Here is a 16,188-nt window from a genome sequence, read left to right as displayed (position 1 = left end):
AGCCATTGTTAGGTTGTTTATGGCCAAATTATAGGGTAAATGATATTTAAGCTCCTTTCTAAGGGGGGAAATAAAGTGATATAGGAAGCCAGGCTACTTTTTGTGATTTTCTAAGAAGTTTTAATCTTAGAAGATATCAAGAAGGCATGAAATTTATGTGAAGAATGAAAGGCTCTTTTAAGGCTCATGGAAGCCATGTAAGAATTTTAAGTGGCCCAGTGTATATTATTATGTGACATTTAAATATCAAATTAAACATTACGGTCGAATAAATAATAACGTTAAAATCCTATTCGTTAGTTTTCAAGAAGTTAGTTTCCTAAATTAAAGGCACTTTGATGGAAAATGTACTCCTTATTCTATAAGGAAATTGATCTTCTCTTCACCTTATAAAATAAATGTTATATTCCATCAATAATATATATGAGAGAAAACCTAAGGGTAAAAGGGTTAAGGGAGAACAACACGATTTCTACTATGTTTATTGTTTGGTCTCTTCAAGAATTCTCTACAAATTAAAAGTATATCTTTTCTCAATAATGGAATTATGAAAAATCATAGTGTTCTAAAATCCTTAGCTATTATGATTTATGCAAAATTAGGGTTTGATTTGCATAATTAAATCACTACTTTAGAGTTTAATTGGTGAGCATATAATACCATTGACATATGTTGATGATTAAGTAACGTGTTGTGGACTTGCATTTTTCACGTGCGTTCTCACTCGAACGACGAGACTCATTTTTTATTTAGTGAAAATTTTATTTTTTGAAAAAGACTTGGAGTCGCCACTTATTTTAGTTTTTTTTTAAATGAAAACAAAATAAGAAAGAAAACCATGTGTGACTTCTTATTTGGGAAAGACAAATATGCAAAAATTGAGTTTAGATATGAGGGTCAGGTTACCAATAGAGAAGGTACACTTATAAGCCATAACACTCCTCTGAACCCATATACCTACGATCTCTACTAAATGAATCAAAGGAATTGTGATAATTAATTAATTAATTATAGATACAGAAATTAAAGGCACAAATCAAAATACACAAAAATAATGATAAAATCAAATTACAAAAATGCACAAGATAAATGATATGAGAATTATGAAAAATGATTTATTGAACTAATTAATTAAAAAAATATTTCAAAAATTAGTTTTCAAGAAATTTCAAAGGATTTTATTAAAAACAATTTTGAATTAATAATTTTAATTTGTTTATTTACAAAAAAAAAAAGTTTAAATTTATTTTTAACAAGTGATTTGATTCAATTTCATTTGTATTCAATTTTCAAAAAAGTTATTTACACTTATTTTATCAAAAGAATTTAATACAAAATTTCAATTTGGCAATAAAAATTATTTTTACTTCTTGTTACTAGAAAAAGTTACAACTTTATTTAAAAAGTCCTTCAATTTAATTTCTATTTACAAAGGAATTCATTTCTTTACAAGCTTTATTTACAAAAATATTTTCGATCCAATTTATTAAGAAAATGGTTTTTGCAACTTGAATTTGCAAAAATGACTCCCCTCTGATTCTCATTAAAAGGTTATTTTAAGACCTTTCATTTACAAAAATTACTTTTAATCTCATTCTAATTAAGGAAATAGAATTTATTTTAAAAAATATTTTTTTAGGACAATTTTATTAAAAAAAAATAATCTTTTGAGAAATTTTATTTAAAAGCTAGTTTTCTGAACAATTTTTTTAAAACATAAATTTTAAGACAATTATTATTAAAAGCAATTTTTCGAATTTTCTTAAAAACAAATTTTTTTGGATTTTTCTGAAAGCATTTTTATGAATTTTTATCAAGAAAACTTTATTTTATATAAAAAAAAATATTTTCTGAACCTTTATTTTTATTAAAACAAAATTTCTAAGTTATTGTTCAATTTTGTTCACACCCAATAAATATATACATAAAAATATTTACAGGAATCAATAAAAATAAAACTAAATGGAAGTGGAAAATAAAACGTATATCCCGACAAGCCTACAACAAGCTCAATGCTTCATTTATAGCTTTCCTGAGCTTTCTTTCCTTACATGAAATTCGATTTTCCACTTGTCATTGATCTATATTCAATGGAATGAGCCCATTCAAAACAAAATTAAACCAAATGTAAATATCTAGAAATGTACAAAGTCCAAAATAAATATTTAAACTTAAATTCAAACTTCAAATTAGTCAAATAAATTTTACTAATTAAAAAAGGGCCCAAATTAGTAAATAAAACCCAACAAAAATAACCCACATGTTATAGGCCTTAGTCCAAGATCTCCAAATTAATAACTAAAATACAAGCACAATTAACCAAACTTAAAATTTGATAATTAAAACAAATTCCATTAGGCCTAAATTTAATATCCTATAATCCAAAAGAAATTAACCCAATTTAATATGTAAACCTAAATCCACAATCAAAATCAACTCAATTTAATATGCAAACTTGAAATAACACCCAAAATATACCACAATTATCTCATGACAAATCAAATAATTTAAATGAACAAAATCCATATCAATTATAAATCCATCCAACAAATTTCATTAACAACAAATGAACCCAAATTTTGTATTAATTCATCAAAGCTCACATTCCATATTAATTCACCAATTCAAATCTCACAAATAAAATAAAATAATGCATAAAATAAACTTACACATTTTTTTGGAGACCAAGAATGAATAGGAGAGAAAAAAATGGCAGTGGAATTGAGGAGAGGAAAAAAAAGGAAAAAAAGGAAAAAATAATAATAAAATAGGCAAATGGGTGAGGTGAGAAAGGGAGGGAAGGGGAAAATGAGAAAGGGGAAAAGGAGATGGTTGACCGACAGTGGCTTGCCAACGACGATTGGCCGGCCGTGTTGTCCACAGTGAAGGTTGAGTGAGTGTGGTGAGAGAGAAAGAAAGAAGAAAAGAAGAAGGAAAAAAAGAAAGAAAAAAAATGGGGAAGGGCATGTACAATCTCTAAAAGTGGGTTGTCTCCGTGATGTGGGGGGTATGGGAGAAAGTGGGGGTAGGTGGAAAGAGAGAAAAGAGAGAAAAAAAGAAAAGAAAATAAAATAGAGAAAAGAAGAAAATGAAAAAGAAAAAATGTAAAATATAATAATAATAATAATAAAATGTTCTATAAAATAATAAAACTAAGAATTAAATAGTGTCTATGGACAAAAAAAAAATAGATGTAATCAAATTTAGAATGTAAAGATAAAATGGAGCTCAAAATCAATGTAAAAATAAATATGAGACAAATTTTGAGGTCTATCCATGTATACTTTTGATGTTATTGTGATGAAGTTTATGATAATCAAAGTTTGACTTTATCAATTTTCGATATATTATATATAATATATGTTTATGGCTAATATATAAAGTGAATGACTTTCTTAATTCATGAAATTTACTGAATTGATTTATACATCAACCATTTTTGATTGAACCATAAATATGATTTTGTTCATGTTGTTGCATCTTTATCATCAATAGATATCTATATGTAAGTGAAATAGATTATGTTATATATATTTATGTCAATAGTGAATTTTGTATCTTTGATAGTAATGTTTTAACGATATATGTACTATATATAAAGAACCAAGAAAATACTAGAAGGGTAAACCCAACGAGAGGAAGTACTACCTAATTCATAAATAGTACAAAATGGTGATATGGTGGTCGAGAAGATACCTTCCACGAAGAACCTAATGGATCTCTTTACTAAGACATTAATAGGCGTCACATCACTTGTGGCTGGTTTGTGTACCGCTTCCGCGCTTCATCAATTGGTGTCAAGTCACTCACATCAAAGCTTCATTCAGAATAACCACCTTGATGGGCCTTAATGTAATTAAGGAATGTGGAATTGGTATAGTGTATGTTAATGAAGAGATGAATTACTCTATCTTCACTCCTCCTAATGAGTCATCTGTTGTCCTTCAAGAAATCCATGAGGAGGGACCTAGTGCAAGCGGGTGCTCTAATATTGAACTCTGATTACTATTCTGCTGATGAGGGGGAACCCACTGCACCCCTACTGTAAGGATCACTCTGAATCAGAGATGTAGCTAGAGCAACGCTTGCAATGCAGCCATTATCAGAGCATCCCTTGGCGAGGAGGAACCGGGCAGACAAATGCTTGATATGCACCCAAATCTTCCGATATCAACTATTGGTGAGCGCTGTGCTTCCTTTGTTTCTTATCTTGAAACTGACTTTGTTCCTTTGTTTCTAATATTTTTGAAACATCATAACCATTAGAGTTTTCGGGTTGTGTAGTAGTGGTGTTGCTGACAAGCTTTTGAAGTTTGATACATGCTGGGTGGTTGTTGCTGGTTTTTGCTTTAAATTTGCCTTGATACATGTTGACTTGTTTAGCAAACTCACTCTTGATAGATTTTGGTTATTCTTTCCCACATGCTAATGTGATATATCTCTGTTCAAATTCCTATTTTCATTCTTATTCTCATATACTGAACATATACCCTTAAGGGCATATGTTCTCTTCTAATGTTAGAACGAAAAGGATCATGATAATTTTTTTGGGGGGATGGGTTCTTTTGGCTGAATATGATAAAGTTGTTAACAGTTCATGGTTACTTCGTAAGAATTGTAATTTCTTTGGTTGATTTTTATACCATATTTTGTAGTTTCATTTTGATGAATTCTAAGGTAATCCATAACTCATTTATCTTCATTTTGTTAGTAATGATGTAAAAGATACTCACAGCCAATGTTTTGAGAATCGAACTGAACCGTTATCGGCCATCTCTCAGGTCCAGTTTACCCTAGGGAACCATTTTCATATTAAACCGGTGTTGAACTGCTCAAGCCAGACTGGTTTGCCCCAGGGAACTGTTTTCATATTAAATCGGTGTTGAACCGCTTGAGCCGTGGTTGGATCGTTGAACCGGACGGACCGTTCGGCTTCCTAAGAAGCAGTCAAGCCCAAAACTGGGCCAAACTTCCACTTGTTGTAGAAGCCCAATAGGCGCTACAGCCAATCATCCATTAAAAGCCCAAACCGGTTGAGCCCAAGAGGGTTTAAACGAGCCAAAGCCCAACCCAATCCGATGTGGGATTGATTCCAGGTGGTAAGGAAAAAAAGTTGTGCATGCTGCAGGTGGATTTGAGGTCAGCTTTAAAATCAAGGGCGAGGCCATTGAGCTATATGCCATCCATGTACAATAGTTCTGTAAAACTAAATATATAGAAAGATTAATGGTTTTTTTTTCAAATTATTTTCATGTAAATATTTACATTCATGTCTATTTGTATAATAATAATTATGAAAATAATGTAAATAATTAATATAATAATTTTAAAGTAATAAAATACAACGTCAAGGAGATAAAATTAAATACTATGATTTTATTTTCATCTTAAATACTTTATATATATTTAAATATTATACATATTCTATTTAATAAGGTTTCAAATATTAATATATTTACATTCATCTTTATAATTTAATTTGATATATCTAATAGAAAATTGAAATATTATTTAAAAATTTTAATTATATATTCTATATTTTTATAATTATTTTTTTATTTTATATAATATATAAATTATATAATTATTACTTCATTGATTCTATCGTGGTTCAACCATCGATCCAATCAATAAACCACAAATCGATAACTTTTTTGATCCAATAACGGATCTGGTTCTAATTATTACAAATGGAAGTAATTTATTGCTTTGAGAAGGTTAATGAAGGAAAGATAGAATAAGTCCTCCTCTATCGAAGCCCCCTTTGGTAACTGGTAACAAAACCTAAGCTCTCCCTTGTATATTTCATGACATAATTTTAAGTAAAGAGGTATATTTGGCAAATAATCATTCTCTTCCCGTTACTTCCATCCTGCTCACTGTCCTAGGAAAAATTTAGCATCTTCGACCTTGTACCACGCGTGCTCTCGGGTCCTATGGCTTTGTATCTAATCCCCATTTGCAAAACGTTCAGTGTGTGAAGCCTAAGGGTCTTAACAAAAAATCATGGTATAAAATGTGAACCAACCAAAAGGCTTTATCCAATTCTTGTGGCCATGCAAAGCCCTTCTCTTTCTCTGCCCCACTTTCCACCCACACCTCTCACTCCACCCCCTCACCTCCTCTCTCTCTCTCACCTCCCACTTCTCCATGGCCACCGCCGCTGCCACCAAGCTCACGCCTCATCTCCTCTCTCTCTCCTCCCCCCTCCGTCGCCGGAAACCCCTGCTGCACCACCTCCCTCCGCGGCTGCCCCGGAATGACGGCTCTGCTGCCTTAATACTGGGACTCTCTAGCCGGAGACTTACTTGCAAGGCGACGGAAGTGTCGGTGGCGGAGGAGCCGTCGGCTGCGGGGGATGGCGAGAACTGGGTGCCAGTGGTGCCGCTGTCGGCATTGCCCAAGGGGGAGCGGCGCGTGATTATACAGGACGGAGAGACGATTCTGTTGTTGTGATTATACACGAAATTTATGTGAAGAATTAAAGGCTCTTTTGAGACTCATGCAAGCCATGTAAGAATTTCATGTGGCCTAGTGTATATTATTATGTGATATTCATTTAAATATCAAATTAAAAATTATGGTCTAATAAATAATAAAACTACCAGAAGATAATTTCCTAAATTAAAGGTACTTTAATGAAAAGCGTACGCTTTATCTGATCTTCTCTTCACCCTATAAAATAAATGTTCTATATGATCAAATACACGTAAGAAAAAACCTAAGAGTAAAAGGGTTAAGGGAGAACAACACGGTTTTTACTTTGCTTATTATTTGATCTCTTCAAGACTTCTATATGGATTAAAAGTATGTCTTTTTTAAATAATGGAATTGTGAAAATCATTTTATTCTAAAATCCTTGACTATTTTGATTCAAACAAAATTAGGATTTGATTTGCATAATTAAATTATTACTTATGAGTTTCATTGGTGAGCATATAATACCACTAACATATGTTGATTAAGTGACATGTATACTTTTGATGTTACTATAATGAAGTTTATGATAATAAAAGCTTATTTTATCAATTTTCGATATGTTATATACAGTGTATGTTTATGGCTAATATTTAAAGTGAATGACTTTCTTGATTTATGAAATTTATTGAATTGATTTATGCATCAACCACTTTTGATTGAACCATAAGTATAATTTTGTTCATGGTATTACATCTTTATCATCAAAATAGATATCTATATGTATGTGATCAAATAGTGAATTTTGTATCTTCAATGGTAATGTTTTAACGATATACATATACTATATATAAAAAACCAAGAAATACTATAAGAGTAAACACATTGGGAGGAAGTACCACCTAATCCATAGATAGTACAAAAATGTGATATGGTAGTTGAGAAGATACCTTTCGCAAAGAGCCTAATAGATACTTATACTAAGACATTGATAAGAAAAGTCTTTGATTGTAACCGGGACAACATAGGTGTTAGATATGCACCTAATTTACTTTTATAGCATTATGTTTTGAGGGCTAATGGAAGATTACGAGGATATCATCCTACAAAGCATTACATGATATAATACATTTGGATTTATCATTTATTTAATTATATCCTAATTTCTGTTTTATCTATGCTTGTAATAGAGAGTTCCCTACGTTCAGATCCCAACACTAATATCATATAAAATAAAGTTTCATGCTAGTAGAATATCTAAATATATTCTCGGTAGTTTTTGGTCATGCATTCGCATAACTTTGGGCTATGCACAATAATTTTCCATATATTTGGCTTTTAGGTATAAATTTAATTTCTATATGAAATCGTTCAATATATAACTTTTTGCTACATGAGTCTAAAAGTTATTAACTTCCATGCATGGTGCGGCTGGTGGGGTTTCCAGTCACTTGGAAACCATGTCCAGATAAATATGAAGAGATCAATAAAACCAACCTTCCACTTCCTACAATAATCGTTTACCAAGTGTATCTTCAATCCTAAGCCAGTCTGGTATTCGGTGTTGCAGCTCCTGTAAACTGGCCTCTGCTTGGTCCAGCTCCAGATAAAGCTGCTCTACTTCAGCTATCTTCTCATTCAAGCGCCTACGAATCACGTCCCTCTTGCCCTCTGCTTGTGCATACTCAACTAAAGGTTGCACTCCAACAAATGGGCTTCTTAACCAATCAACCTTAACCTGCGCCCTCTCCAAATCACTCAATGTTCTATCAATGAAGTAGGTGTCTGCACCAGACAGGCTACGGGCAGTATTCTTCTGCATCAGCTCCACAATCTGCAGTATGGAACCTTTGATGATCTCTACAAACTGGGGTGCTGTAAAGGAGCAATTGGCAGTTACGTCTCCATATTTGGTCAATATTTCCTGCCAAATCGACTCCCTGGTATTGGAAGTTACACCAGATCCCTCAACCATCTCAAGAAGCCCTGCAGCAGCTGTGTTAGGATCTGTGAGAGTTTTGTCTGTGTCCTCAGCTTCAGTTGGAGCGAAGGAAGTTTGGATCTCCTAAATCCCAAAAAAGAGAAGGAAAAGTATAGAACTTGTGCTTGGAATTAACCAACAAAAAAGATTAATTTTGATGTAAAAGTGCCCAAGGAAAAATATTTTGGTGGTTTCAGTTGAAAATTTTGACAAACCTTGTCAGCTCCCGAAGCACCTTCCACTTCATCTGAAGGCCAATTAAGTGTATCTAGGCATTGCAACCTGTGATTATGCTCAAGATGAAGTTTTGTGATCACCCATTGTCCATTGTCAAGTTTGACTTGGATCTGGACATTGCAACCTGTTCTTGTTTCTGATCTCTGATAATTTGTTCCCTGGTTGGGATACTTCCTGGTCCGGAAGCCTTCACATGAACAAAGAAAGCATCGCCCTTTCAGTGTACCATTTGCTTTCCTTTGTACCTTTCCTTTTCTTACTGTAAAACCAATTCTCTTGGCATACTTTTTACAAAATTCTTCAGCTTCCCACTCAGAAGAAAACGCCATCCCTCTCCGTGGTATCTGATCATCGTCTTCAGAATTTTTCTCATTTACATTAACCAATGTTCCAATCTCATCACCATTTACATTAATAGCCATTTCAGTCTCACCACTATAGAACGAACTCCACCAAGAATCAAAATTAAGCTCATCCTGTACAAAGTGAGATAGAGAGAGAAGTTTTCTATGAGAAAAATGAGAAGCAAAAAGTGGTACAATGCATAACAACAATTTTCTTCTGTTACACCAACTATTGATTCAAACTACATCTTATCCTGTAACTCTTGTAGAACAATGAATTAATATAAGAAGAGTGACACTGTAAGACGGCTTATAGACAAGTGGATGGAGTAACAAATTCTTGATTTGCTGGTTGCAGCTTTATTTGGGCAGAAAAGTTCATGAATTATTTATCTTTAAAATTAACCGTTGTTCTAGAAAATGGATCGAGCTTACCTGGATAGTGAGGCCCCTGAAGGTACCGCCAACTCTGTTGTGGTTTACTAAATCATCATATTCCTGTTTGGCACCCCGAACATCTGGGCGTGAACCGATGGAACTATACCTGCCAAGATGATAGGGTTCGATAGACATTCTGGTGCAGTTGATGGGTGTGGATCCAGAGGATCGGTGCTTGATTGCTTTGCTTCCGGCTGGTGCAGGACCCTCAAATGTTTGGGATCTCGCCTTCCCAAGCCAAGACTCGTTTTATGGCTCTCGCAGCCTGCTGTGTGGGACAGCGTCCCTTTTTCCTTGTTTGCTTTGCTTCCGTTTCCAAATTCCAACCCACTGCGCTTTGACCAAATGGTCCAAATCTCCATTTCTCGGCGACGTCGGTGCCTTTGGTGCTCTTTTCCCTTGTTTTATTTCCTTCAGTGCCTTCACTACAAAATACATGGTCCCACCCACCGTTTTTAAAATTCAACCCATCTTATCTATTTAAGCATCCATTGTCTTTTTTATAATTCAAAGATAAGGTTTTTTATCTTTCCTCCCAAGAGGCTACTACTCAAAAAGTCAAAACTTCAGAAACATTATATATATATATATATATATATATATATATATATATATATATAAAATAGAGAATTATCAAAACGGTGGGCGGAAAGTGATAATCCTTTTTAAAAGTCATCATGTTGACCAATTCTACTCCTCGAGTAATCATTTGAAAGAAATTTTCAATTATATCCCATCTAAACTTTATTTTTTTATTTTTTTCTTTTGTATTATTATTATTATTAAATATTAATACTACTCTTAATATTATTATTTATGATATTAGTATTTTAAATTATTCATATTATTATTAATATCATTCTTATTAATATTATTTATTATTTTTACAATTATTATTCATATTTTTAATATTATATTAAAAATAATATTATTATATTTTTATTACTACTACAACAAAGAAACCTTAGAAGATAATTTATATTTTTTCGTTCTTAAAACTTGTAAACTTTATTAAAAATTTATTCTTTTTTTTTTCATTTTATACTTTATATGTTATATTAAGATTAATTAAATTATTATTATCATTCTTATCATTCCTATTAATATTTATGATATTAGTTTTATATTATTAATTTTATTATTAATATTTTAATAAAATAAAACTATATCCAAGTTCTAGATATAATAAAAATGCATTGATGTTAATAATATAGTAGAATAAAACAATGTTTCTAATACTATTAGATTTGTTACAAAATGTAAGTACAACATTTATCTATTGAACTTATAATACAAATACATTAAAAATATGATACATTACAACATTTTTAATAGTTTTCATGTAAAAATAAAATAAAATTTTATCATTTAAATTTATCTCATTTTAACCGTTATACATTCCATCATGTTATTGCCTTGTAAATTACTATTGCATTTTTTTTCCACAAATAATAGATTCATTTTTATCATCTCACAAATAAATTTTAATTAGGATTGATATTTATTTTAATTTTTAAAATATTTATAAATATAAAACATAATACAATAATTTAGTTTATAGCATAAAACTTTACCTTGCTCCACATCTTTTCAAAAAGCAAGGATGACCTTGCTCCGACCCTTTCAAAAAGTATATATGGAAATATTGATAATTATGAATATATTGGTATTTTGATTTTATAAATATATTACAAATATGGATATTTTGATACAAAATATCAATGAATTAAAAATTGATCAAAACTCATGAAAATATTATAAAAAATTCTTAAAAATTATATAAAAATAATAAAAAAAAATATTGAGGTTGTTTTGTTAAAACAAATTGATATATATATATATATAATATATAATATAAGTTGTGATATTTAACAATAATGTTTATAATTTAAAAACATATTTTATGTATATACACCTAATTTGGGTCAGCAGTCTGGGTGAAAGAGAAATCAGATTTGGTGGTACATGCATTTTTGTCCAAATAAATGAAATTAATTTACGTGAAATTAGGGTGAAAGTATATTAATACCTGCATCCTAGCTTATAGTAATGGTTAGGTTGGACTTCTTGAAAATAATTTTTTGCTCTTTGGTTCTAAGATAATTTTTAGTTGACCCATTTTTTATTTCGAAACAGTTCTTTGTTTTTTGAGAATTTATTCTTAAAGCAGATTATTTTTTAAAATAAATTAAGTGTTTTCTTAAAATATTATAAGAAATAATTGAAAATATAAATCTATTTTCAAGATTTTTGCATTATACTATATCTGCATGAAAAACAAATGGAGAAAATTGCTTTTCAGATACAATTTTATTTTTGAAAATAATTAAAATTTTTTTTTTTTTAAATATGCACTTTTTAATTTAATGGTTTTAGTTGAAGTCTGAAAGTATTTGCATAGTGCTTAAAAAAAGAAGAAAAAAAAAATTCATTGAGGATTGAATCCCAGTGAAATGGAGTAAAATGTAAAGGGGGAAATCTCGGTTGGTAAAATATGAAATATATGAATACAGTGAGATATGTTTGGCTATAGGAAAGTGTTAAAGAATGAAAAAAAAATTAATAAAAATAATTTTCTTATATTTGATTTTATTGTAAAAAAATATAAAATAAAATTAAATATAATTAAAATTAGTTAAAAATTTATGTATTTTTATATAATTTTTATGTAGAAGAAAAAAATATGTAAAATGAGTTGCAAGTGACACATAAAAATAATTTATTAAATTTAAATTTATTTTTTATTTTCTCACGCTCTTCTTATTTTATTTTATTTTTCTCTTATTTTACCTCAAATTTTCTAGGAATCAAATCTAGCCTCGTGTTGACTTGCTTGGTCCAAAATGTTTGTGTTATCATGGATTTGACTTGATTTCTTGTTTACCATTATTAATAAACCGGCCCTTTGTTAATGACATGGATTATGGGCCTTGGCTTTGACTGAACGGGAAGCACTTGTGCCGTCGGCCTTATTTTTTCATGATATAGGTAGCCAATTGCTTAGCATATGATAGGCAATCAGGCCAACCCATACCATGCAACTTTCTACCATGACATGTAGATGCCAACAATTGCTTAGTATATAAATGTTTACCATTATATAAATGGCTTACCATGCATATGTAAGGGAAGGACTTTTGATCATCTTCATTGGCGTCGTCTATGGGAATGCCACTTCAAAGATTAATTTCTTGGCACAAATGAAAATCCATGGAAGCTGATAGTGTAGCTATGTAGGAGTCTCCCTTTTCAGAAGAGGATTTAGATGAGCAAGCAGTTGTGCATAATCAAATTTCTCAGTTGCAGCATCAACTGGAGCGACAACAACATTGCTAGGAACCTTGGATTTCTCCATTCCCTTGATCAAATAAGTGCATGCAAAACTACCCTAAGCCTTTAGATCCTATGCAATGGAAGCAAAAATCATATTTTTATAATTCTAAGATCAAAAGGAAAGTCATTAGAGAACTTTACCTTTGATTTAGATGTTTCCAAATCAATTTCACTCTATAAAGATGAAAAACAGTGAATCTAAAAGTTTTGTACACCCAAGATCTTTCGCTCGATGACTCAAACCACAATCTTGGCACACTCCAAAGTGTGGGCTTTGGAAGGGATGAATGTTAGGTTCTCACTCTATCTCTTTCTCTCTGGAGGTGGAAGACAAAGTCTTTCAAAGTTATGAAACCCTAGCCCCTAAGGAGGTAATATATAGGGTTCCCTTACTGAGTTTAAGTGCTTTGAGGTCACCAAGGTTTGAACTATTTAATCTAACCCAAAATGGGTCCTAATTGATTAATTAACCACATATGGTCATCTAATTAATCAATTAGTTCAATCCAAAGAACTTGTTTACTATCTCTAATGAACCTTACGAAATTATCGAAACGTCCTTATACACAAGAGTGAACCAAGAGTCAATCCAACTCTCATAAATCATATTATCATGGTATGTAAGCTCAAAGCAAGGACCACTAGGACCCATAAGAGTACTGAATTCCTCACAATCCAATTCTGAAGTTGATTCAACACTTCACTAAAGATAATCAACTATACTCCACTATCCTATATAAATAGCAAGTAAAACTCGAGATCCATGATGACCTACTATCCACTGCATGCAAACTCCTCATGAAATAGTGTCCATAATTTAACAAGGTAGTGTTATCATCTATCAAGATTACCTCTTCAATCATTGGGTTATAGATCTCACTTATTATGTGATCAATTGACATACTCTAGCTATAATGAACATATGTCAAATTTTCACTAAAGGAAATATTATGGCCATAGTCTTCTAGATCATATGTCATTTGGATCACCCAAATGAACACACTCTCTCAATTCATGAGATATCATGCTGCTTCTATTGAGAATACCCGTTGCCATTAGCTTCCATCAACAATAACCCAATCCATAGGGATGTATGACCACTTTAAGGTCTCACTCATAGGTCAAAGTCTTCTATTGACTTTGGCACAAACTCAATATCCTCTCAAAATTGAGAGTTCATGCAATATAATAGTTTAATGAATCACGAGAATTGATAATCTTGTGTCATGATTCACCATAGGTCATGTCGAATGCGCATCACATGCACTAGTACACTTACCAGGGGAAAACCATCTCGATGGCTAAGACAAGTTCTAGTATCCTCTCATTGGCTACTGATTACAAGGAAAAGTCATAAACAATCTAAAAAGTTTAAAAAATTACGAGTTCTGAATGAGTACAATGCATTTCAAATTGGATAAAGGCACTTGGAACTCGTTTTCCATATGTCTCAGGGCTCAAACTCGATCACCAGTGGCTGACTTCAAAATTTGGGTGAGTCTCAAGTCAATTTTGAACACATAAGTGGAAGAAGGAGGCCCAATTCGAAATACAAGGGCTAAGTTTGAAATGAACAATGAATTTCGAACTCAACATTCTTCTTTGACCATTTTTCTTCAAACACACATAACTTTCTCATTTCATCTCCAATTTATGCATCATTTGAATCTTTGGGTTCTTGACTTCTAAGGCTTCGAAATGATATATAGCTTGTCTAAAATGGACTTCGGAAAGAGCTCCAAATTTTGCCTCAAATTCATAGCACATGTTGTCACCAAATTTTGAGTTCTAAATTTCCATGCAACTTGATGAATTTGCTTCATGCCTCATTTCCCATGTTTGTGTGTCTTCTTTCTTACTCCACAATGGTCATTCTCCATCGTCCAAACTTATGATATCCTCATCTTGCCTTTCCTCATAGTTCATGAGTCTTGACTCACTCATTTCCTCATTTAACCATTTCTTGATCTTTCAAAATATAAAATGATTTAACTTGCATCCTTTTCTTTCCTTGAACCTAAGATAAATCTTCAAAATATAAGTTAAACTCATGGCTAGGACCTTAGCATCAATTTGGGATAAGTAAGATGATTTGAGTGTCTTATAGTGCATAAATCATATTGAATATGTATCATTAAAGCATATACTTTTGCTCCAATCAAGAATATTAAGATGTATAAAAATCAAACTTTTTTCTTCCTTTCATTCTGAATTGAGTGATATTATAAATTCTTTATTTAGCCTTAGAGAACCTATTCCTAATTCTAAGGTAGTTAGGAAAATATTGAGATCTCTTTCAGAGAGATTTAGACCTAAAGCAACTACAATAGAGGAAAGCAAGGACATTGATTCCATGAGAGTTGATGAACTTGTAGGTTTCATTCAAACATATGAGATGACCTTACCTATTTCCCATAAGCCTAAAGACTCTACCTTTAAGGATTCTGAGACTGAGAAAAAAGATATTGAAATGCCATATGATATAAGTTAAGATGAATTGGCACATATGGGCAAAAGAATTAAAAGTGTTCAATAAAAGGTTCTACAAGAACCAAGAATCTAGAAAAAGAAACAGACCTAATGAACAATCATCTAATATAAAACAAAAAGGTTCCTCTAAACGCAAGAAAGTTGAATGCTTTAATTGTAGAGGTCTGGGACATTATCCTCAAGATTGTCTTAGCCCTAAAGATGCTAAAAAGTTTATGTAAGCAACATGGAGTGACATAGATTCTGAAGAAGTGCTTCCACAACTTTTGAAAATGCAAGGTACGATCCCAATGACATGTTAGCTTTTGTTGCAGCCATGGAACATGTGAATGATATTGATTGTGATAGTGATAATGATGATGATGAATTTACTGATGAACAAAGGGCTGAATTCTTGGATAATCTTGTTGTTGAGCATGAAAGATTAATTAAAAATTATATGAAAAATAATGGAGTTCTTAAAGCTCATAAAAACAAGATTGTTGTGTTTAATGCTGAAAAGACAAATCTACTTGAGAAAGTTAGACCTCTTAAATCTAAGCATCATTCTCTCTTTAAGAAGAATAATGCTCTCACTCAAGAGATCAAGAATAATATGTCTTTTTCATCTATGAATGAAAATTTTCACCCTGGAACTAAAGTGCTTAATGAAATTCTTGATAAATGCAAAACCCATGGTGATAAAAGAAGATTGGGGTATATTACCAAAGATAAAACTCCCTCTAATAGAGAAACTATGTTCGTTAAAGGTAAGAATGTACCCCTAACCAAGTAGAATCTCCTAAAAAGACATCATTATGCACACATTGTAAGAAAACTGGGCATTCTCAATTTGGATGCTACACTAGGTTCCTTGAAATGTTTGAATATCAAATGAATAGACTTATGAATGGCTTTAATTCCCTTAAAAATAACATCTTGAACAATGGGAAATGAATAAAACTAATC

At 31.6% G+C, this 16,188-nt stretch overlaps 2 protein-coding genes across 2 annotated transcripts; one reads left to right on the top strand and one right to left on the bottom strand.

The window, feature by feature from the left end:
• Positions 1-6,150: 6,150 nt before the first annotated feature.
• On the top strand, positions 6,151-6,456 carry LOC117905768. Its single transcript, XM_034818643.1, has one exon. It carries the CDS (start codon positions 6,151-6,153, stop codon positions 6,454-6,456), a length of 306 nt encoding a protein of 101 aa, XP_034674534.1.
• Positions 6,457-7,747: 1,291 nt separating this feature from the next.
• On the bottom strand, positions 7,748-9,723 carry LOC117906371. The gene is made up of 3 exons (XM_034819366.1): positions 9,415-9,723; positions 8,614-9,111; positions 7,748-8,482 (listed from the first exon to the last, which is right to left on the bottom strand). The coding sequence occupies exons 1-3, from the start codon at positions 9,550-9,552 to the stop codon at positions 7,925-7,927; spliced, it is 1,194 nt and encodes a 397-aa protein (XP_034675257.1). The 5' UTR covers positions 9,553-9,723; the 3' UTR covers positions 7,748-7,924.
• Positions 9,724-16,188: the final 6,465 nt, after the last annotated feature.

This window comes from Vitis riparia, chromosome 18 (assembly GCF_004353265.1).
Source record: "Vitis riparia cultivar Riparia Gloire de Montpellier isolate 1030 chromosome 18, EGFV_Vit.rip_1.0, whole genome shotgun sequence".
In the NCBI taxonomy this organism is placed as follows: Eukaryota; Viridiplantae; Streptophyta; class Magnoliopsida; order Vitales; family Vitaceae; genus Vitis; species Vitis riparia.
This window is presented reverse-complemented; position numbering and strand designations above follow the sequence as displayed.

Coding starts and splice junctions, on each gene's coding strand:
- LOC117906371 (XM_034819366.1), bottom strand. CDS start 9,552: ATGTCTATCGAACCCTATCATCTTGGCAGGTATAGTTCCATCGGTTCA. Junction 9,112..9,414: donor TCAGGGGCCTCACTATCCAG/GTAAGCTCGATC, acceptor CACTTTGTACAG/GATGAGCTTAATTTTGATTC. Junction 8,483..8,613: donor GTGCTTCGGGAGCTGACAAG/GTTTGTCAAAAT, acceptor TTTGGGATTTAG/GAGATCCAAACTTCCTTCGC.
- LOC117905768 (XM_034818643.1), top strand. CDS start 6,151: ATGGCCACCGCCGCTGCCACCAAGCTCACGCCTCATCTCCTCTCTCTC.